Genomic DNA, 24444 nt, shown 5'->3' on the forward strand with positions numbered 1-24444 from the left:
ATCTTAACCTATGCTTTTTTGTTAATCTTCATTTGGTTTCCTTTATTCATTTAGTTTTACCCAAATTTGAGGTCACTGTTCACCTCCCGAGTGTGATTTCAATCCTCGATAAGCAGGTCACCCTTAAAATATGTGGAAAGTAAGTGTTTTCATCTGACTTTTTTTATCCTCACTTTTTGTAAAAAGAAAAAAGCTACACAAATATAATGTTTTTCATAAAGTATCTTGTAACTCGTCGGAAACTAATGCAATTTTAGTGTAATAATTATTTTCATTTCGGCAAATAGCAATTGTCATTGCTGCGAGTTACAAATCACAAAGATAAAAATGTCTGTATGAAATATACTTTTGCTTCTTCCCGCAGATACACTTACGGAAAACCAGTTGTTGGTTCAGTCAAAGCGGTGTTTTGTAGGAATGCTGTTCGCTTTTACTGGCATTCCTTGGCGAAGACAAACATCTGCAAGACATATAAACTGACAGTGAGTAGTACAATTACTAATGTCAGTTTCTTCATGTTGTAAACCTTGAATTGCTTCATGTTGTAAACCTTGAATTGCTTTTCAGGTTTTGACATTAACAGAGGCCCAATGTGCTGCGTGCCACCACATGACTAGGGCTATCTTAAGGTCACTAGTGGCGGCCTAACCGCAGCACTAGTTCAACTTTTTAGGGCCCAACAAATTAATTACCGTAATTTCTGGACTATTAGCCGCACCTGATTATAAGTCGCACCAGCAAAAAATCATGGAAAATTTTGTTTTTTTTCATAATTAAGCCGCACCGTACTATAAGCCGCATGTGCACAAAGAAATTTAAGTTATTTACAAAGAAAGACGGTACACAGAAAGCCTTATCAAAGTTTTAATAACATTCTTTAACATGTCTTTCTAAATGCTGCCTGTGACGTGGCAGTAATACCGCAGCAACATGGAAGTGTGCACGCGAGTTATTTACAATAAAAGACGATACACAGAAAGCCTTTTTAAAATTTTAATAACATACCTTGACATTTCTTTCCAAACACTGCCTGTGACGCGACAGTAATACCGCAGCAACACGGAAGTAACACAGCACTAAAGGGCTGGATTAAAAAACACATACCGGTAAAAGTCACTGAGACGCGGCGGTACCACAGCAGTAACATGGTAGCACAGCACTAACAGGGCTGGTTGAAAAAACATACCAGTAAAGGTAAAAAAAGCGCCAGTAAAATGGCCGTCTTCATCTTTCTTCTGTGCACTGAAACATCGGAGTCTTCCTTCTCAGTGTTGTATTGGAATAGCGTCAGATATACTTCGCCACACACTTTCTCAGTCTCTCTTTTGTTGTCGCTTTTATGCATTTCTTGTAGCATTTTCCATGATATTCTTGCTAATTTTATTCATGCACAAAGCGCTAAGTTACATTTAAATAGCGAGCTACACATATGGCTCCAGAACGGACGTAACCGGGAAATGAGAAAAGAGTGACGCAACAAGATGTCATCAACAATAGCCCAGTGCCCCCTAGTGACCGAAGGAAACCTCTACAGTGCATGAGCGGCTCTAGTACCTTAGTTAAGTGCCAAATCGACTGACTTTAACTTAAAAGTGGCATCATATACATTTCTTTTGTCCCCCATAATGAGGGTTTGTGTATAAAAGCTTCCTTTCTTCAGTCATGTCCGTCTTGATCTCGTTCTGTCTCTTTGTGTGAATTATCTGGCACTATTTGCCTGGCGGATGGACATGCAATCAACACACCACTCTTCTCCCCAGTGACCGTGTGTCTGGTCACATATCCCTCCGCCCAGCAAAGTGGTGCCGCAGAACATCGGTCCACAGCCTTTTTACAAGTGTATAAAAGTGATCAAGTCATCACAAAAATAATGAAAAATCCATAGATACGCCGCACCGGACGACAAGCCACAGGGTTAAAAACTTGGACAAAAAGTAGCTGATTATAGTTCGGAAATTATGGTAGATGCCCTGCCACCTAAACTAAACCTTCAGACAATAAACTAGACAGAAGTAATATCTTCTCGAAGACAAAAATAATTGGAATTTATTGTATCATGAATCGCTGGAATCAAGCCTAATCTTTGTACCTCCAAGTTCACTTTCCCGGAGACACCAGGGCCAGTGCTGGTTCTGGCAGTGCGATTGCAATTTGGCTCTTGGTACCCCGAAGGGCCACTACCTGAAAAGGCTTAATTGTCGAACCTTGTCTCTTCCAGACCGCTGACAGTGGCTGTGCTACAGAAATGGTGGGCATGGCAGATTTTGCACTCAACAAGAATACATATGACGATAGTTTCGTGGTGGATGCTGAAATGGAGGAGCATGGCACAGGTAAGATGGTGAAATGTTTTACTACCCATGCAACCTGAAGCCTGTTTGTAACTTCTAGTCATATTTCCTACTTAGGAGTGATCCTGATAGGTACAGGGCGGACAACTTTCAGTGCCCGTATCAGAACAGTCACTTTTGAAGACGTATCTCAAGCGTACAAGCCTGGGATCCCATTTGAGGGAAAGGTAGTCTCTTTTAAGTGTTATAAAAGTCCACATAAAACCATGTCCAATCAATGATTCAAAGGAAGCAGTTGAAGTACAGTCATGTCCAGTGATGTTTGGACTGTGTATTTCATCAATACACCACTGTAAAGCCCACTGAGGGGCGAACAATCGCAAGTGGTTTTGAAGGCAGCCAATCATTGCACTCTCGGCAGTGTTTGTTCAAGGTCGCACAAACGGTTGCCAGAATCTGACAGACTGTCATTAGCTGTCATTTTCTTGTCGCAGGATATATTGTACATGTTCAAAATAAACTTTGCAACAAGAAAAATCACTAAAACATTTGGCGAATGTCTGTTGAACGTTTTACGAACATTTGCAACCTTGAATGAAACCAGACAAACTCTGTGTAACATTTGCTGCCTTCAAAAAACTTTGTCAGCGGCTCAGTGGGATAGGAGCTAAATGGATTTGAATGATGATTTTTTTCCTTAGATTTTGAGTTTTGTCTATTGAGGTAATTTTGCAAAATCTGTTTACCGTATTTTCCGGACTATAAGGCGCAGCTAAAAACCTAAAAAAAATTCAAAAGCCGACAGTGCGTCTTATAGTCCGGCGTGCCTTATATATGGATCAATTTATGAATTTGTTGATCCATACTGGTTGTACACAGTGCTCTGCCAACATTTTTAGTACGTTTTAGTACAACTAGTAAGTTACAAGGTCGCATCGCTTACCAGCATTACGGCAACCGTGGTCAGGGGGCGTCACTGAATAGCTGTTGTACCCGTGAGGCTATTTCATGTCAAAATAGGCTGCTCTGTTAATGTTTCGAGTAAATGTACGGATCGATATGGAAGGAAAACATAGGTAAGCAGTACCAAGGTTTTAGATCAAACTTTAGTCAGTTCCAATCATTTTTTAAGCCCTTGTTTGAGAAACGCGATTGTTTACACTTTGCTGAGGCTCATGGGAGTCTGCGAGCTGAGGCTCATGGGAGTTTGCGGGTGGCTAATACTATAGTGATAGCTGCTATACGCACGAGGCTATTTCATGTCAAAATAGGCTGCTCTGTTAATGTTTCGAATACATTTACGGATCGATACGGAAGGGTAACATAGGTAAGCAGTACCAAGGTGTTAGATCGAACTTTAGTCAGATCTGATCATTTTTTAAGCCCTCGTTTGAGAAACGCGATTGTTTACACTTTGCTGAGGCTCATGGGAGTTTGCGGGTGGCTAATGCTATAGTGATAGCTGCTATACGCACAAGGCTATTTCATGTCAAAATCGGCTGCTCTGTTAATGTTTCGAGTAAATTTACGGATCGATATGGAAGGGAAACATAGGTAAGCAGTACCAAGGTGTTAGATCAAACTTTAGTCGGTTCTGATCATTTTATAGGATAGTTTGAGAAACGCGATTGTTTACAGAGGGCTCATTGGTTATTGGCTAGTGGATGCATATCGCAACCTTAGTTACCCGCAGTTGGTTGCAGTATAGCTTCCATTTTATGCGCCTTATAATCCGGTGCGCCTTATATATGGACAAAGTTTTAAAATGGGCCGTTCATTGAAGGTGCGCCTTATAATCCGGTGCACCTTTTTGTCTTGAAAATACGGTACTTGTCACATACATTATTGTTAGAAGACAATGACACTGTCGTCACTTTTTAGTAGTTCATCAAGGTCTCCTGCTAATCAGCATCCAGTAAGCCACCCAAGATGCCACGACTCAGGCCAAAGCATACTTGACCACACCTCTAAAATCACTTCATAAACAGGGATGGTGTGGACATTTTATAGGCAATTTAAATAACCATGGTTTGACTGACTGACTAAGGTTTAATATTCGTACAGCTGTAAAATTCATAAAATCTTAAATGACTGAACATTTTGTCCTCATGCATTTTGTTTGCAGGTCCAAATGACTGGTCCAGACAAAAAACCTGTGGCCAATGAGCCTGTGTACTTATTTGCCCCAGACTCGGTCAACTTAACACTCATCACAAACACAAAAGGTGTGGCCTCGTTCTCACTGGACACCAGCAACTGGAGGAACAATGTGAATCTTAAGGTTTGTGACAAATATGTTGTTTTTAGGTCACTGCAGAACCACACTCGAATTTTTCAAAAAATGTGCAAGGCTTAACACCAAATTATTAGTTAGATAAAGAGATAGGGTTAGGTTGGTTGGTTGGTTGGTTGGTTTGGTTGCAATTGTAAAGCAGAGGTCCTCATTCATTAAAATATTTTGTAAATAAAATTTTTAGGTGCAGTTAGTACTTATTGGTGTTTTTATATGCAAACATTCGTTGGAGCGTCAAATAACCGTACTCTATGCTCTGATGTGGTTTAAATACCAGGCACCATGAAATTAATTAGTGATTAATTAAGGAGCTATGCAACTGAAATACAATTTGTAACTATATTGCAGACACAACAGTTGCTCTGATTATTTTTCCCGCATGTCACATGGTCTCCTGGACACAATCATCAATCTAGATTTACACTGCATTTTTTTAATGCCCATTCTAAATTTTTGGGTAAAGTCTGTTTTTGTGTGTGTGTGTGTTTGTGTGTGTGTGCGTGTGCGTGCGTGCGCGTACATACATACACACACACATACCTGACTAAGAGGGCACTATCATACTACACTGGCTAACAGTGGCCTCCTCTTTCTGGTTATTTTGAAAATACGTAAATCAATACCAACAAAGGGTTGCCTTTTCATGTCTAAAACACAATATTACTTCAAATATTGATTTTCTATTTTATGATGGAATTTTCCAAGAGGGGACTTCAAGGCTTGAGTGACGTCTACCTATCTACGAGGGAACCTCCAATACCTACGATGGTTAAACATAATCTTTTTGGAATCTGGTGTACTGCAAACACCATCTTTACATATATAAAATGAAAAAGAAAATTGAACTACTATCAAATCAACATTAAAAGATTTACCGAAAAAACATGGCAACCCAACAAAATCACACTAAGACATACAAAAACAGAATTGCACACAAGTCCCTCCCCCAGAGAAATCCACACACACAATGACATTGTTTTTTGTAATTGTTGTCAGGTTGGTTGTACTATTATTATTATCCATCCATCCATATTCTATACTGTTTGTCCCCATGGAGCCTATCCCAGCAGTAATCGGGCAGGAAGCGGGGGACACCCTGAATCAGTAACCAAATAATCCTCCTCGTTTGTCATAGAAAAAAGAGACTGCAGAAGGGTGGAATAAAGTGTAACGTACTATACGTGTACTTGTCTCGATCACGTGGCCAAACTGAAAAAAACCCTAAAGATGCCATCAGTGCTTGACATCCATTGGCTCTTTGATCTCCAAATGGCAGCTGTACAGGCGCACACAAGGTGGGGATGGCAAAATAGCAAGTGCAGATGGCGACAACAACAAGCGCCAAAGGCAATGAACGCCAATGATGAACAATTTCTGGCCCGCAGGCTGTAGTTTTGGAACCCCTTATGACCACTTAAACCTCTGAGACTATTGCCTTATTTTGGATTTTACAGGACATCAAATAGCTTCCTCAGGACACCCTGAACTGGTTGGCAGTCAATTGCACATCACTCTAGACAAGCATTCACACTCAGTGGTCAATTGGCCCTTGGAATGTGGGAGAAAACCAGAGTAAGGAAACAGATGTTCTGGGATAACATGCAAACTACACACAGGAAGGCTCAAACCCTGAACCTCTGAACTGTGAGGCGACGTGGCAACCAGTGGTCCACGGTGACGCCATAAACTAATTATTATGTCACAATCTGCCATAAGTTGTGATTTCAAATTAAATTCCTTGCTAAATATATATGTAACAATCAGTTGCTGTCACATGAAAAAAATGGCCAAGTGAATTATAATATGTGACCCAAGACAAAATTGAGTAGGTTGTTGTTCAGTCTTGACTGGGCCAAGGAGCATGCGTGGGCCTCCAGTGAGTGGCTGTTGCCATGACAATGATGTCAGAAGTCGTTTGTGGTAACAATTCTGCCTTTTTACAATTCCACAGTTCACACCCTTCAATTTGGCATGCTTTTAATTTTTGCATGTATCTTTGTGTATTCTTAAATTTATTCATTTTTATAACCAGGATTTTCTGTATTCATTGACAATTATGGTCAAAATGGGTACAGTAGGTGAATGTAAACTTTATTTCTGTGACTCAAAACACCATCTTTCAACTTTGCATGCTTGAGATGTGTTACACAACACATTCAGATTTTCAGCGGGTCAAACTAAGTCATGGGGGGAATAGGGCTTTTTCATGTAACATGCATGTCTTCAAATATCTAAGGTCTGTAGTTGGCGCCAGCAATTGTGTGTACACTTGTGCACCAGTTATGAAAGCAGATGTATTGATAAAACATAAAATACTACCATGCAAACAATTATGGTCAAAATGGGTACAGTAGGTGAATGTAAACTTTATATCTGTGACTCAAAACACCCTCTTTCAACTTTGCATGCTTGAGATGTGTTACACAACACATTCAGATTTTCAGCGGGTCAAACTAAGTCATGGGGGGAATAGGGCTTTTTCATGTAACATGCATGTTTTCAAATATCTAAGGTCTGTAGTTGGCGCCAGCAATTGTGTGTACACTTGTGCACCAGTTATGAAAGCAGATGTATTGATAAAACATGAAATACTACCATGCAAACAATCTATGTATATATAACAAACACGTTTTTTTTTTTTTTTATTCACAGAGTACTAAGTACACAGGGTTCCACAATAAAACATTTGAAAATTTAAAAAAGTAAAATCATATGCAAAAATGAAAACAAGTCAGTTTTGGACAAGACCACTTAAATATGCACTAGACTCTTTGAAAAAACTTTGAAAAACAATGAGTCAAGCAATTAACGTGCTTAATCTACAAAACAGAGGTGGCTACACTCACAGTTTTTATTTAGTCTGTCCTGATGTTTCAGAGTTAAACATTTGCATGACTGAAAGCATTCATATGCAATACTGACTTGGAGATCAATTTCCAGACACATGATGGAGATGAACTATATAAAGTCTGGGTCCTTGCTTTGTGCAACCAACTAGTATTCCATACGGCTGTTTACAAAACACAATAACTCTAGCTAACTCATTGCTTTGCAGGAAAATATTTCTAGCACTATTTTTTTTCACTTATTTACTACCATCTACCTCAAGAAGATATTTTTGGTATATTTATTGACCTAAAGACTGACCTTCAAATTTGTTTCTATTGTACGACTCCAAGAGATACATCTACAGGTAAATTCCTTATTTGTACAAAGAAAATACAGATTTGTTATTCATTCTTGCTAACAGTGTGTAGTTGGCACATTGTTTCCTGGCTAATTAGATGTCTTGTGTTCATTGTTTGATACAAAACAACCCATTTTTATGAAAGTTTGAAGAGTTAAGTGAGATTTATTTGCTTTTGCAAGAAACATGTCGTAAAATGTTTTTGAAATTTTGGAAAAGGTTTTCTTATTTGTGTGAAGAGTTTTGCAAAAATAGCCAACTATTACAAAGAATGTGCCTAGGTAATCAGAAAAAAACTGTATCAGGTAGCCCAAGTCATTGTTCTGGACACGAGCAATAGTGAAAATATTTTTGATTTCACAACGCCACAGGTTCATGTCAAGTTAATCTTAAGACTGTTTTGCAGAAAAATCAGACCTAAAAGAGTTTGCCCATGAAAGGACTTCATTGCTTCTGGCAAAGACAAACACACATTTCAGAAAAGATTCATCATGACTGAAAAAGGTAATGTATTGAAAAAGCTGAAATGGGGCTCTCCAATCCATTCCGAAGGTTATAGACAAGGTTGTACAATAAACCACTTTAGATTCAGTTTTCATGTACCGTAATTTTCGGACTATAAGTCACGGTTTTTTTGTCATAGTTTGGGTGGGGGGGGGCGACTTATACTCAGGAGCGACTTATATGTGATTTTTTTCACAAATTTTCAAAATTCAAAAATTCGCGATGTAGTGAAACCGCGATAAACGAACCGCGATGTAGCAAGGGATTACTGTCATTTGAACTGCAAGTGACGTCACCCGTGCCGCGCGTCGGTTGTTTACATAAAAGGCAAAGGATTCGATCACGGGATGACGAAGATGACGAAGGGCCCCACGTACTACCGGCATCATTAGCGGCTTTGTTTTTAAGTGACACAGAAGGCGAAGATTTTGAAGGATTTAATGATTTGGAGTGACGCAGAAGGTTTGTAAAACTATTATGGCTTTTACGCACACCCGGTCCTTCTTGACGGGAGCTCTCTTTCACCTCCGTGGATGGAAGTCGAGGGCCGGCGCTCGGCCGGGTGGCTGTCCGGTGACGGTGGATGGGGCTTGGACATGGCTTTTACGCACGCCCGGTCCTATTTATGGAGCTCTCTTCCACCTCGGTGGCTGGAAGTTCAGTAGTTGTTGGCTCGTTGAACTCTTGTTTTGTTAAATAAAGAGCCGTTTACCAACCCCACGTCTTTCCTGGTACTTTGTTAATGCTACAATATAGATATATACTAGATCTCTGCAGCGCACGTTGACATAAAGAACGAGGAATTTGATCGATGGATTTAATGATTTGGAGTGCCACAGATGGTTTGATAATATTGTTGAAATATTATAGTTATTTGAAATGTACTTTATATATCGTTTTATGGGTATGTGGAATGATTAGAAATGCAATTTACAACGGGTCCGACGTCAGCATATGCGGCGCATACGCGGCATTGTTTACATAAAGCACGTTCGATGGATTTAATGAATTGGATTGACACAGATGGTTGGATAAATGTGTTATTTATTTAATACTTACTTGAATAAGTATTATTACTTATAGTTCGAAAATTACGGTAATCATTATTTATTTTCTATACAAAGCAAAAACAGAGTTGATTTTAACACTTTTTGAGAGGGTATTGCGTTTTTGCTTTTATTATATGTTGCAATATGATCCGCAATGATTTGATAAGAGACAGTTTCTCGCTTTTTTTTTTAACCAGGGTTATGGAATATTTGCCATCCAAGCAGGAGAATTCTTGCTTGAATATGGGTGAACTCAACGCTGGTTCTAAAGGAGAAGCATATTATTTTAAACATTCATGGTTTTACTCATATTCCACATGAAAAGGTATTGTTAAATAAAATTGTTAAAAGACAATTAACCACATGACACAACCTGAAGTGTTTTACAATGCATAGCTTTTCATGATAATGTGATAAATGTGTCTCTGTCACTTCTTGAATGATTTTGTTTTCTTCGCATTGCGGGATAAGAGCAATACATCACACAGTTGTCCACAAAACATCAGAGAAGATGGACATCCCTGAATGTTTTGATCAGGTGCTTTGATCACTTTAATTTGTTTTAAACATTTGTCGTTTTACTCATATTCAATATGAAAAGGGATTGTCTGTTAAATCACAGTTAACCACGACTAAACAATTCAATATGTTACTTTTTAAGGCAAATAATGATAATATGATACATGTTTCTTTCACTTCTTCGATTAATTTGTATTTTTTGTGTTACAGACTAAGACCAACAAAACAAACATCATAACATACCATTAAAGATGGACATCTCTGAATTCAGAGGTGATGAGTGACCTGATACAATCATGCTCTCTTCCTGAAGAGAGCTATTCAATTATGGTAGGTATATTCTCTTTGGAAATAATCCTATTCTGTTGTCGATGTTAACAAGTAGTCATGTTTTTCAAGGAAAACAGCTATAAAAAAAAATCTGATTCCAAACTTCTCTAACCAACAGGTTTCTTTTTTTCGTGAAATGTCTGAGGAGAATAAAGTAAACCAAGAAATGGAAAAAAAAGTAAAAGAAGAGAAAATAGAAGAAGTTGCATGGAAACCAGCCACCCACTTACCTGATAAAAGCAAACCACAAGGTTGTATTGAGGTAAAAATGTCCTCAAACACATCATCTCAGGGAGTCTATGATAAGAAGAATTACGGCCTTTACTGTGAGCAGAAGCACACTGAGAAGTGTACACTCTGAAGTGGCGGAGGCACTTGCACACAACCAAGGGACATCTTCACGGAACATTCTTCTCAGCTAATGGATTAATATGAGAAAGTACCACCACAATTGCTCAGTTCTTTTCTCTGGAATTGTACCCAAACGACAAGCACTTCACCCGTCCATTTAAGCAGACCACTTGCCTTGCAAGTTCTGTTTTGCAATGTATGTAAGGACAGACCTCTAGAGACATCACAAACGTTGCAAATTCAAAGTGACCAAGGTTGGCTCAGTGAAAAGAAAGATCCTATCCACTGCTTCCCTCATGTAGCCAATTACTGATCAACTGATAAAGATTTTGGAAGGCATGATTTACGATATTGTCACTCAAGTCATAATTTCCTTAGGTGAGAAGATGCAAAATGGAGAAGTAGCACGACACCATTCTGACATGAAAAATAAAATGAGGGAGCTTGTCAGACTAGTTATATCAGCCAAGAAAATTGACCACAACATAAACGTTTTGAGGGACCTGATAAATCTTGTGAAGTTATATTCACTTCTGGAGGCGGTTAAAACCATGACTGGATTTGACAACGCCATTAACAGATTTGGTACTCCAGCAACGGCACTGAAACTGTAACATTCACTCTTAAGTGTGTCAAAGATTTTGCAAGAAGGATTACGTCAACAACATGAGGCCTTGAGGATAAATGCGGAGCAGTTTTCAAAGTTAATTGAAATGGATTGGACTTCACGTGTCCTCTAATATGCTTAAGACTTCAGATCAGAAGAAATGGAACAGCACCCAACCACTCCCTCTGAGGACATCAAGAAACTGCATGACTTCTTGAAACATCTTGAAGAGGTCCACAAAAAGGCATTGATTGAAAGTGCTTCCCAAAAGTCATGGAGTGAGCTCCCGAAGGTTACAAGCAAAATGTCAGCCAAGCTAAAATTGTTGGAGGACAACAAGCTTAGTTGTTTTAGACTAAAATTGTGGATGCTAATTTGTGACATATTGTGGAGACACTGTCTATGTGGAAAGTAAACTACATCTTGATTTGTGTCATTTTTCCAATGTCTTTCTCCAACAGTTTGAATTGTGCGCATAAAAACACCTACATTTGCCTCTATAGCCTGTAATGTCAACTCAATTATGTACACTTCACTGAAAGCGATGTTTGGTCATAAATCTATATCACCTTTCGATCTGGGCTACAAAAATGTTCACAGTTTTTCTCAATTGCCACGACACATTTCTCAGAAGCTGTTCTCCCTTTCTCTCAAGTGTGAACACAAAATCCAATTTTCAAGCTACTTTCCACATGTGTTCACAAAACTCCAGACTCTTCTTGCAAAACCAAACTTTCACACCAAAACCTTTTGATTTGTGCTCAGAATTGAACTCTGTTGTCAGTTGTCAAATGTTATTATTAAAACTTACTGGATACACATTTAACACATCCAATGCATAGAGAAACAAAATTAGATAAATCAATTGATTGGTGCACCTCTACTCACAACATAGATATCCAGCGTGTAGGGGTTCATCTTTTTATAATCTCATATCTACAGAGGAGCCACGCAAGAGGAGGTATAATATATCTGAATTGAGAGAGGCTTTTCAATCTCTACTAAAGGTCATGTGACATAATTGCTGCATGTTACAAATGAACTGTCTTTATGGTCGTGTATTGTCACCAACAATGTCCACTTTCTGCCCAATGTTTCAAGTTGGATTCAACTAAAATCAAATATGAAGTGAGTACCGTTACTCAAAACAACTTATATATACACTCAGGTCATTCAGACTGAAATTGCACTGCAAAATACTGGATACGTATGTGATCTAAGCCCATCTACAAACGACTAGGTTCACACCGCAGTGCAATTCTGATTGTTTTTATCCATATGAGATAGGGTTACCACGTCCGCCTCGCTGTTCAGAGGTTGCGAATCCTGTGTGGCATTTGCATGTTCTCCCCGTGCCTGCGTGGGTTTCTCTGGTTTCCACCCACTTCCCCAAACCATGCATGGTAGGCCAATGTAGTGCTTCAAATTGCCTGTGAGTGCGTATCCGGATGGTTGTTTGTCTATATGTGTCCTACGATTAGCCCGCCTACTCCCCGATGGCTTCTGGGTTAGGCTCCAGCGCGATCCCTGTGGGGACGAGCGCTACAGATAATGGATGTGGATGTCCATATGCGACACATTTTTTTTTTCATGTAGAATTTCAATTTTTCCAAATGCCAGCTGGACCCTTTTCGTTTGTGGATATAAATCAAATATGTAAGCAATGTATCTGCAGTATGAACACTCATCTGTATATGTCTGAACTACACATCATCAAAAGACCAACATTTCATTGTTGCAGGAAGGGAATAGAGTGGGCATTTGAGGTGAAAGTCCGTTTTTGATGCACGGCAATGATGTGACGTCTTATTTAGTCTCCATCATCGATGAACATTGATGTTGATGACACCATTAAATTATTTCTACACAGAATCATTGTGCCACGGGATGTCGTTTTTTTCCGTGTATATCACTTGACTTTATGCTTTATGGGCATGCGTGTCACATCACACGTATTCATATTAGAAGCCACATTTGTTTATGTGATGTGAACGACTCCATGAAAAGATCAGATCAGAAATCAGAAATCTGAATCATCACGCCCCTCAGTGAGAACGCAGCCACTCAGTTACCTTTGTCGTATTTGAATACATCAAAATTGAAATCTGTACTAGAAAGAAATTATCAGAGGTTATGTAGGTTGACTCAACTGATCCTAAATTTAATGTCACAAGGAGCTCTGAATTCCACCATTCTCTTGTTTTTCTGTTTACAGGCCAAGTCCAAACTGGTCGATGATGATGAGCAGTATGTTCCAGATTTGCGGAAACCAGAGTACAGGGCAGCCTATCATGACGTTAATGCCTTCTATTCAAAGAGTAGTAGTTTTTTGAAGCTGATGCAGGTCCATGGAAGGATCTCCTGTGACAAAGATGCCACAGTACGAGCTCAGTACATTATCCAGGGACAAGAACTCAAGAAGGGACAAGAGACTTTAGACTTTTTCTTCTTGGTGAGCCCAGGTCTTTTCAGTATCGTATTTCAGTATTGGCAACTTGAGTTAGTACGAGAAATGTATCGCTGTGTGAAAGACAAACACTGAATGTGCAAGTTTCAAAAGTCTGTGTGTGACTTGAGCAGCATAAGTTGGGCCCAGAAGCAGGCAGGACACGGAAGTGGAAAAACCTCAGAGAGCTCTGATATACAAAAATACAAAGTAACAACAAAGAACAGGGCTAGATAAAAAATACCAAGTCACAAGAGAGAGTGGCGCAGGATGCAGAAGGCATGATTCGTTGTTGAACTTGTCACTGGATGACAACAGACCATACCTAATCAATCAGCGAGCAAAAAGATCTTTGAATAGTCATTCAGGAGGCCACACTTGAAAGAGAGTGGTCACACCGCAGAGCTCTCGCTTCCAGAGCAGGGTTGGGAGGCCGCCGCGAAACGTGTGCTACCTTAACAGGGACTGTAGACAGCCGCAGGTCATGCGTTGCCAAAAGAGGAAGGGGTGACAACCTCAGGTCGTGCTCTACTGTCAGAGGGACAATTGAAAGAGGACATGCGCTGCTGGAGCAGGAACGGAACAGGCATCTTGAAGCTGTCAAAAACAAGCTGAATGTGAAAATCCTTTGTGAATAAGACGTTGAGAGAGCAAAGAGCGAGTACAATTAAAGATCAATTGAAGGCGCTATTCATTTCATTTTTAGTAAATCTGGCCCAGAATTTTTATATACAATAAGTCAAAGAAACAACAGAGAGCAGGGATGGATGAACAAAAAATCTTGACTTTGCTGATTGTATGCATACTTTTTAGGTGATGTCCAAAGGATCAATTGTGCAGCATGGCAGTCTCCCGGTGGCTGTTACTGTGGGTGCAGGTAATTTTTCTTTGTTTATTTGTGCTTTTGTTGGTTGACATGAGGATTCCTCCCACCTTGAAAATAGGTGTGGTAGTTTTCCTCTAAGGTCCGCAAACAAGAAAATCAAAGGATGCAAGGGTCACCTTGAAATTATTCAACTTAAATGTACTATTTACTATGGTTGCTCTATTTAGTGGAGGAGCCAATAATGGTGATGCCCAAAGCCTCGCTGGCTGTTGTACTTTGTGACTGTATCGGAAAACACTTCAGATTGTTCCGCAACATTTGACAGCAATATAAACCCCTCAGGCAGTGGGTCGATTACTTATGTTTTTTTATTTTATTTTAAATAAGACTCAGAGCCAGCTCATGATTTGGATATTGTAGTTTGGAAACTGCAGTTTGAAGGTGTTATAGTAGTGTTTAATTTAGTTAGAGTGTAGCTGTGCAAATCTATACACACAGTCCTGGGAATCCTTGCAAATGAAGATATCGGCAGAACCCTGTGCAAGGCGATTCAGCACAGCGACTTTCAAATTACTGGACAATAGACGTGCGGGTTTGAGCCTCAGGCTGTATTGGGTTGGATATATCGTTTTGGACGCATTAGGTTGTTGTTTTTTTTGTTCTTAATTTAACAGTTTTATTTTATGCAATAATGAAATGTTTATGTTCCAACAAAATTGAGTACAATAACAACAATTCACTGGGAAGGGAAACAAAAAATACAGAATCCCATTTATTTTGTTACCCTGTGAAACATAAAATATATTTTAGTAGGCCAATATACTTTAAGAAATTGTTTCATCATACAATTTTTGTAATTCTTAGTAATTTCCAAGAGTCGAAACGGACATGAAAATCACCTATGTACACATTGTGTGGTTAAGATACATCTGCTTGTGATTATGCACATGGCCCAGCAGGTGGTTTGGTGTGCACATTAAGTCTCTGTAAATTAACCTTATTTCTAACCATTTGGCTGAAACAGGGATTGAAGTAGGAGGAAGAAGAATTGATGACACTCAGCTAACAACCCATCTGGGAACAAGACATGAGTAGGAGAACCAACAAGGAATGAAAGAAGGCAGGGAGCTAAAGATGTGTTCAGAATGCCAGAAATCTGATTATCAACCCATCCAGATTGATTCAAACTTGATGGCTGCTGTGTTGTCTGAACAGTCACAAGGCAATTGATGATAAATTACAAATCTAATTTGTGCGAGACAGATTGAACCCACAATCGGGAGGTCGTTTCAAAATCGGATATGGAGAGTCGTAACAGCTTCAAACAATCAAATCTGTTTTGACTGTCCATGACGTCACTACACAATGCAAGACCCAGTGTGGCAATCTAAGTGTGACGTGGTAAAGATTGGATCTAGCTAAACCAAAACCCACAAAATACAGAACATAACACTGACTGTACATAACAGTTTTCTGTTAAAGGCTATAAATCAAATTGTCTGGGGGAATGGTGCACAGCCCTCTATCCCACTTGACAACCATCCAAACTGGGTCATTTGGAGTGGTCAATCAACCTACTATGCATGTTTTTGGGATGTAGTAGGAAGAACATGCTAACCCCACACAGGGAGGGCCAGAGCAAGTGAGGCAGACGTACTAATTAGTGTGCCACCCTGCCACCTTACTTTCTGATGTAATTCCATCAAATCAAAACAAAAAATACTCACTACTTACCGTAATTTTCGGAATAAAGTCGCTCCGGAGTATAAGTCGCACCAACCATAAAATGCACAATAAAGTGAAAAAAAAAACATATATAAGTCACACCGGAGTATAAGTCGCACTTTTGGGGCAAATTTATTTGTCAAAATCCAACACCAAAAACAGACATGAACCAGCAACAACAGGCTAAACGATACGGTATGCTAACGTGACATATACAAAAACAAGGAGCTGAGAACGGCCTGACGTAACATTCAGAGTTATTCAAGTAAGTATTACATAAATAACACGTTTATAAAACCATCTGTGTCACTCCAATTCATTAAATCCATCGATCTTACTTTATGTAAACAATGCCGCGTATGCGCCGCATATGCTGATGTCGGACCCGTTGTAAGTTGCATTTCTAATTATTCCACAGACCCATATAACGATATATAACGTGTATTTCAAATAACTATCATATTACAACAATATTATCAAACCATCTGTGTCACTCCAAATCATTAAATCCATCAATCAAATTCCTCGTTCTTTATGTCAACAACGTAGAGCGTGTGCTGCAGAGATCTAGTATATAACTATATTGTAGCGGTAACAAAGTACCAGGAAAGACGTGGGTTTATATAACAACAATATTATCAAACCATCTGTGTCACTCCAAATCATTAAATCCATCAATCAAATTCCTCCTCCTTCATGTCAACAATGCCGCGCACGCGCGCCGCACAGATCTAGTATGTAACTATATTGGAGCGTTAACAAAGTACCAGGAAAGACGTGGGTTTGGTAAACGGCTCTTTATTTAACAAAACAAGAGTTCAACGAGCCAACAACTACTGAACTTCCAGCCACGGAGGTGGAAGAGAGCTCCATAAATAGGACCGGGCGTGCGTAAAAGCCATGTTCGAGCCCCATTCACCGTCCCCGGACAGCCACCCGGCCGAGCGCCGGCCCCCGACTTCCATCCACGGAGGTGAAAGAAAGCTCCGTAGATTATGAGCGGGCGTGCGTAAAAGCCATGTCCGAGCCCCTTCCACCGTCCCCGGACAGCCACCCGGCCGAGCGCCGGCCCCCGACTTCCATCCACGGAGGTGAAAGAGAGCTCCCGTCAAGAAGGACCGGGCGTGCGTAAAAGCCATAATAGTTTTTCAAACCTTCTGTGTCACTCCAAATCATTAAATCCTTCAAACTCTTCGTCCTCCGTGTCACTTACAAACAAAGCCGCTAATGATGCCGGTAGTACGTGGGGCCCTTTGTCATCTTTGTCATCCTGTGATCGAATCCTTTATGTAAACAACCGCTGCGCGGCACGGGCGACGTCACTTGCAGTTCAAATGACAGTAATCCCTTGCTACATCGCGGTTCCTTTATCGTGGTTTCACTACATCGCGGAATTTTGAATTTTGAAAATTTGTCAAAAAAATCACATATAAGTCACTCCTGAGTAAAAGTCGCCCCCCCCCACCCAAACTATGACAAAAAACGCGGCTTATGGTCCGAAAATTACGGTAATTTCCATCTTGAAACATTATTCATTTCAACATATGATGAATTTTTCCTCTCTCTGTCAGTGAACAAAGGAGAGCTGACCATACCCCTCCATCAAGTGATTGACCTGGCACCCTTCGCACAGGTTGTAGTTTACACTGTCTTGCCTGGTGGTGAGGCTGTGGCAGACAGCCACGACTTCCCCATCCAGCTCTGTCTCAAAAATAAGGTACTTCCTGTGTTTAAATACTATAGGCAAAAAAAACAATAATTGAGTCTGAATGCAATTGATATAGTAAATGGTGTCAAACAAAAGATCATTTGAGAACTATATTAATCACCTCTGACTCCCTGTTGTTTTCTGTGCAGGTTTCTCTTAGGTTCCCGTCCCTCCAAGAGCTTCCAGCAGAGAAAACCACATTGAAATTGCAGGCTCAGCCTGGCTCTTTGTGCTCCGTTCGAGCCATTGACCAAAGCATCTTATTGCTGCAATCAGAGAGGGAACTCACCGTTGGTTATGTAAGTTAACTAACACTATCCCTCATCCGTTGTATATACTAATTTCTAAAATAAAACAAAAAAACTACCGTATTTTTCGGACTAAAAGTTGCTCTGGAATACAAGTTGCATCAGCCATAAAATGCACAATAAAGAGGAAAAAAACATATGTAAGTTGCACCGGCGTTTAAGTCTCATTTTGGGGGAAATTTATTTAATAAAATCCAACACCAAGAACAGACATGAACCAGCAACAACAGGCTAAACGATATGGTATGTTAACGTGACATAAACACAAACGAGGGGCTGAGAACGGGCCTGACGTAACATTAACAGTTATCCAAATAACTATAACATATAACACCTTTATCAAACCATCTGTTTCACTCCAAATCATTAAATCCATCGATCAAATTCTTCGTCCTTTATGTAAACAACACCGCATGTTGGACTCGTCGTCAGTTGTTGTTACAATTATTCCACAGGCCCATATAACGATACATCAAATAACTATTATATAAACAACAATATTATCGAACCATCTGTGTCACTCCAAATCATTAAATCCATTGATCGAATTCTTTGTCCTTTATGTAAACAACGGCACGTGTGCGCCGCGCCGCTGACGTAGTCAGTTACAGTTCAAATTTGTGTGTAATCCCTCACTTCATCGCGGTTCGTTTATCGCGGTTTCACTACATCACAGATTTTTTAATTTTTAAAATTTGTGAATAATTTCACATATATGTCGCCCCCCCCACCCAAACTGAAAAAAACGCGATTTATACTCCGAAAATTACGGTATTTGAATTTTATTTAAAGTGGTACAGTTGAACAAGAAATTTCAGGCTCGAAATCTGTTTGCTGCGGCCTTTCTATATGAAATTTAAATGCTGTGAACACAAAATTGTATTTACACAAACAAAGTATTTTTGTGGCATCATTAATTACGTCATTTGTGTACCACTCTACCTGAGATGTAAACATTTTTTCACGTGCGTCTTCAATCTTCTGCTGAGTATTGATAATCTGGGTTGTTAGTTAACAACCACCAACCTGACAAATGAATTTCGAATGGCGAATGCTGATAAAAACATACTCATCGCTTTTGCCAGTGATGCATGAGGCACATGCATGTGGATTGTCTGAGAGCACACACACATATCATTTACACACTGCTGTGACTTTATTTTCATGGGGTTTTCAAAAATAAAGCTCTTGTAAAAGTCAAAACAATCTTAATTTTTAATTCAACTTCATTATTAAAATTGGTTAAAAATAACTAAATGAGAAATTCATAGTAAAATAAATTAAATAAGGGATTACAACATTAATTCAAGTGCATTTGTAGACTAGTTGAGGTGAGGTCATCCAAAATTGGTTAGTCGGATTGTCCCAACACTGAAGGCCCACATATGGACAATCAAAGGAGGCAAGGGGTGCTTTCACATCAGTGCACATAAAATATGTGAAGCTATAATATAAACCCTTATAATTGCTGGTTTAAAAATTGGACAGACCCAGAAAGTTGGGTCAATTTGACACAACAAATTGGGTTGGTGCAAATTTTTTTTTTTTTTACTCAAATTGGGTTATTTCTAATGCGTAATTTTTAAGGATGTGTATTATATATTTGTATGGATACTCTATTTTTGGAAAAAGCAACAAGGTAATAAAACAAAACATTATGATTTTTCAAATTTTCGGAATAGCCAGTGCCTTTATCGGTTTTAGACTGATTGACTGAAAAGTGACAGATGAAAATTTACTTCTCTTCTCTTGCCACGTCACACAATGTGAAAGTTAGTGTAAGTAACTTTCACAGTAGTAGTAAGTATAGTAGTCATAAGTATCGTAAAGTATAGTAAGTATAGTAGTAGTAGAAGTATAGTAGTAGAATCATCATAGCTTGTCACGCCAAGCAGCCAACCATTATAGGGTGTTCTGATTCACATTCTCTGAGGATATGTTCAATGGTCTGGGCGCCCTCTCCACCATGTTATCAGTGGGCTGAGGGTTTATCCTTTTACCACCCACAAGATCGCAATTGGTTTGACTGTTTTGGCGTGTAATGTTAGGATTGGTCTTCTTACGGATTAACAGGGTCACAACGAGAACGTTCTTAACTTGACCCCAGTAGTAGAATGTAGGAAAATGAGACGGGCGTGACGTTCTTTTAGTCTGTACTGTGAGCCACTAAAAATGACGTCGTTTGGATTCCGCAAAATGAATCGAAATTGAGAATTGTTTGGGCTCTGAATGAAAACAAGGAACTGGAATGATTCAAATTCAAAGGATGCCCAAACCTTTCTACTCTATGTTGCTGGTCACCTTCTATGTGCATTGGCTGGTGATGAAAAAAATATATTTTGAACCTTGTTGATAATATTGTGGTTAACTCTGTGTAGGTGTACAATCAGCTGCCTCTGCAGAAGCTGTCGGGCTACTCGCATGAGATTGAAGACTATGAGCCATATCCCTGCTTCCCTGAGCTTATGCCAGAGCCTGAGATTTTGGTGGATGTAGAGGAAGGGAGGAGCAAGCGCTCACTTTACTTTGGACCAACCAACCAGAAGGATGATGTTTTTAGCATCTTTAAAGTAAGGCGACATGTTGTACTATTGACATTGATCTGCTTTATTTTTAAGGCATGTGTCATCAAGCATGGCATTATAGTTGAGAGAGCTTGTGGGACACTTATTTAGTTTTGAAACAAATGCCACACAGTTTCACACACATAGATTTCAAACTTTCACATCTGTGGGAGGAACTCCAGCAAACTGGAAGAGCCAAGATTTTATTTTAAAAATTAGAAATTTAAAAAAGAAAAAACAACTTTTATGTCATCTTCTAACAAAATATAATTCTAATTTGTTTCCCTCGAGCTTGCTTTGACGAGGAAGATGTTCTTGGTATAGACGAAGAATTCGTAGTAGAAGCAGTAGTTTTGTTGTTCATGTTTTGTGGCTTGACAAATATTTCTCTCTATTTCAGGAGATTGGAGTCAAGCTTGTGACAAATTCTGATGTGAAGAAACCCCAAAACTGCCTACGAAAAAATTTTGCGTATTATTATGATGGTATGTTTACTACAGTTTATCTCGCACAATTTCGTGATCTTCTTGCACAAGCCGCTGCTCATTGGAACACATATTCTTTGTTCGTGATTTCCATAACATAGTATGGCACCTGAAGTCTACCTTGTTTTAAATTTAATGAATTTTATTCTTCGGGAGCACTCTGGTTTTCTGTGTAAGGGGAGTGATTCATTTCTCTGACAGTGAAAATGTGGCCCTAATTTACACCAATATGGTTCTTTGTTCATCCACACATAATGACAGTGAGTGTGTTCCTGCAGCTGATTCATGTTAAAGAAATGTTTTATGTCTTCGCAGCAGATGTCGTAGATTCTCCGATTTCCCTGGCCTTTAATGTGATGCGGGTCTCTGATATTGTCGAGACAACTCAGGAGAGAACTATAGAGAACAAGAAGAAAGAGACCATTAGGACTTTCTTCCCAGAAACATGGATCTGGGACTTAGTTTCTGTTGGGTAAATATGTTCAGAGGGCAGATATTCAAAACTTAGTTTAAAATACTAAACATCCCAGTGTTGTTTGAGCTCAAAGCAACCTGTTAATTGTCCTGGCGTGCGTGTGTATAGAGACAAGGGTGCCGTGAATGTGGAGAAGACGGTCCCAGACTCCATCACCAAGTGGGCCGCTGGAGCTTTCTGCGTCTCCTCTGTGGGCTTCGGTGTGGCGCCCACCACTGCGCTGACAGCATTCCAGCCCTTCTTTGTCAGTCTGACACTGCCCTACTCTGTCATCCGTGGGGAAGTGTTTATTCTAAAAGCCACTGTCTTCAACTATCTCTCTAAATGCATCATGGTAAATGACTTGTTAACGAAATACTATCATGTAACACCTGGTTGTTACCAGTTGTTTTCTGAATAGAAAAAAATTAAATTTGGTTGTTTGTATGGTGGTGCTCTGTTAAGCACGCCCGCCTCACAGTTCAGAAGTGCAGGGTTCGAGTCCCGCTCCAGTCTGCCTGTGTGGAGTTTCCATGTCTTCGGGGACTCCCGTTTCCTCCCACATTCCCAAAACATGCATGATAGGCCAATTGACCACTCCAAATTGCCCGTAGGTGTGGTTGTTAGTGCGAATGGTTGTTCGTCGATGTGTGTCTTGCGATTGCCTGGCGATCCGTACAAGATGTCCCACACCTACTGCCCGATGACAGCTTAGATAGGCTCCAGCACACCTGCGACCCTCGTGAAGAGAAGCGGTTCAGAGGACGAATGAATGTTTGTATGGAAACTGGCATGTCTGTCCTGATCACGTACTTTTGTAGTCAAAAGTTGCATTGGGAGAACAGCCCAGATATCTCGTGGTTTGTGCATTGCACATATAATTTGAATTAATTAATATATTTATTTACCGTATTTTCCGGACTATAAATCGCGTTTTTTCCATAGTTTGGGTGAGGGGGGCGCTTTTACTCAGGACTGGCATGTCTGTCCTGATCACGTACTTTTGTATTCAAAAGTTGCATTGGGAGAACAGCGCAGATATCTCATTTGGTTTGCGCATTGCACATATATTCATTCATTCATTCATTTTCTGAACCGCTTAGTCCCCACGGGGGTCGCGGGCGTGCTGGAGCCTATCCCAGCCGTCATCGGGCAGTAGGCGGGGGACACTCTGAACTGGTTGCCAGCCAATAGCAGGGTACACAGAGACGAACAACCATTCGCACTCACACCTAGGGACAATTTGGAGTGCTCAATCGGCAAGCATGTTTTTGGAATGTGGGAGGAAACCGGAGTGCCCGGAGAAAACCCACGCGGACACGGGGAGAACATGCAAACTCCGCACAGGGAGAGCCGGAGGTAGAATCGAACCCACACCCTCCTAACTGTGAGGTGGACGTGCTACCCAGTGCGCCACCGAGCCGCCTCTATTATTGCTTATATGATAGTTATTTTATATGTAATTTATATACGTGGAATAATTTGAAGTGCAACCGCCGTCAGCGGCGCGCACCTGGCGTTGTTGACACAAAGGACAATCGATGGATTTAATGATTTGGAGTGACACAAATGGTTTGATAATGTTATTGCTTATATAAAAGTTATTTGATATATAATTTATATATTGTTGTATGGGCCTGTGGAATAATTTGAAGTGCAACCGCCGTCAGCGGCTCGTAACCCGGCATTGTTGACATAAAGGACGATCGATGGATTTAATGATTTGGAGTGAATCAGATGGTTTGATAAAGGTGTTATTTATGTTACAGTTATTTGGATAACTGTCGATGTTACGTCAGGCCCGTTCTCAGCTCTTCGTTTGTGTTTATGTCACGGTAGCATACCGTATTGGTATAATTATTATACGATACTTTATATCGTATACGATATTTTACGATAATATATTATTATCGTAAATAATAATCAATAGAGTAATTGATTAAAAACAATACTATTCAATAGTGACAGATTTGGTATTAATGGTGTAAATTTGTATTATAACTGCTTTCTTCCCCCACTTACAGTTTTATCCTTCTGAAAAAAAAGTGATATATTCTGTAATGATTTGCTTACAATTTGTTTTTGTGTGGATCTACAGGTGAAAGTTACACTGGCCCAGTCTGACACGTATACCTTCAGAAATTGTGACGACTGTCAATACAGCATATGTCTATGCAGTGAGGACACCAGAACCTTCTCTTGGATTGTCACCCCAACTACCCTTGGTAAGAATGATTACCTCACTTAAAAACATTTAACTACTGGTTTCTTAATACTGTTATGTGTTACTTCATTCTATCTGACTGAATATGTATGCATGCATTAGCTTCCAATTATCTAACAATTTAATGAATGAATAACTATTTGAAAACAAGGAAGAATATGAAAAAAATGCAGATGCAATATGAGACAGAAGATTAAGAAGTTGTGGGCAGTCTCCAAATTATTATACAATAGTATAACTGAGGAAAAGTACATTTATAGAGCCAGAATGCACAATGACTCCAAATAACACAAAAGTGGATTACCGTATTTTTCGCACCATAAGGCACTTCCAATGAATAGGTGCAAACTTAGTTGCGGGGGCTTTTCTGTAAGAAAAAAAATGTCACGGGAGCAAGAACGTGAGTTCGGTTGTACTTTATTCTAGGATTTAACCGCGTACTCTACTGTACTGACCTTATTGTTAATCAACCTTCATACGCAAATCAGTGAAAGTCCTCATTCTCTGTATCTGAATGAAATAGTAGGGCAAGTTCGCCATTAAATATGCCAAGTTCCCTCTTGTCATTGTCTC

General features: G+C 39.7%; 1 protein-coding gene across 4 annotated transcripts in view; it reads left to right on the forward strand.

The window, feature by feature from the left end:
• The window catches only part of LOC147054879 (alpha-2-macroglobulin-like protein 1), a 60284-nt gene that overhangs the window by 14815 nt on the left and 21025 nt on the right, over positions 1-24444 (forward strand). For 3 of the 4 annotated variants that reach the window (XR_015066595.1, XM_085915530.1, XM_085915532.1), the window contains 14 exons: positions 55-139; positions 365-482; positions 2219-2333; positions 2409-2518; positions 4417-4572; positions 13347-13583; positions 14391-14454; positions 17700-17845; positions 17986-18135; positions 20523-20714; positions 21109-21193; positions 21509-21665; positions 21777-22002; positions 23746-23872. Coding sequence is in view for 3 of the 4 variants with exons in the window: in XM_085915530.1 (XP_085771656.1) it covers positions 55-139; positions 365-482; positions 2219-2333; positions 2409-2518; positions 4417-4572; positions 13347-13583; positions 14391-14454; positions 17700-17845; positions 17986-18135; positions 20523-20714; positions 21109-21193; positions 21509-21665; positions 21777-22002; positions 23746-23872 (1968 nt within the window). In the remaining variant the exon portion in view is untranslated. The remainder of the gene's footprint in view (positions 1-54; positions 140-364; positions 483-2218; positions 2334-2408; positions 2519-4416; positions 4573-13346; positions 13584-14390; positions 14455-17699; positions 17846-17985; positions 18136-20522; positions 20715-21108; positions 21194-21508; positions 21666-21776; positions 22003-23745; positions 23873-24444) is intronic. The other variant, XM_085915531.1, reaches the window with a different exon arrangement.

Source organism: Syngnathus leptorhynchus, chromosome 7 (genome assembly GCF_054491065.1).
Source record: "Syngnathus leptorhynchus isolate UIUO chromosome 7, UIUO_Slep, whole genome shotgun sequence".
Taxonomy (NCBI): Eukaryota; Metazoa; Chordata; class Actinopteri; order Syngnathiformes; family Syngnathidae; genus Syngnathus; species Syngnathus leptorhynchus.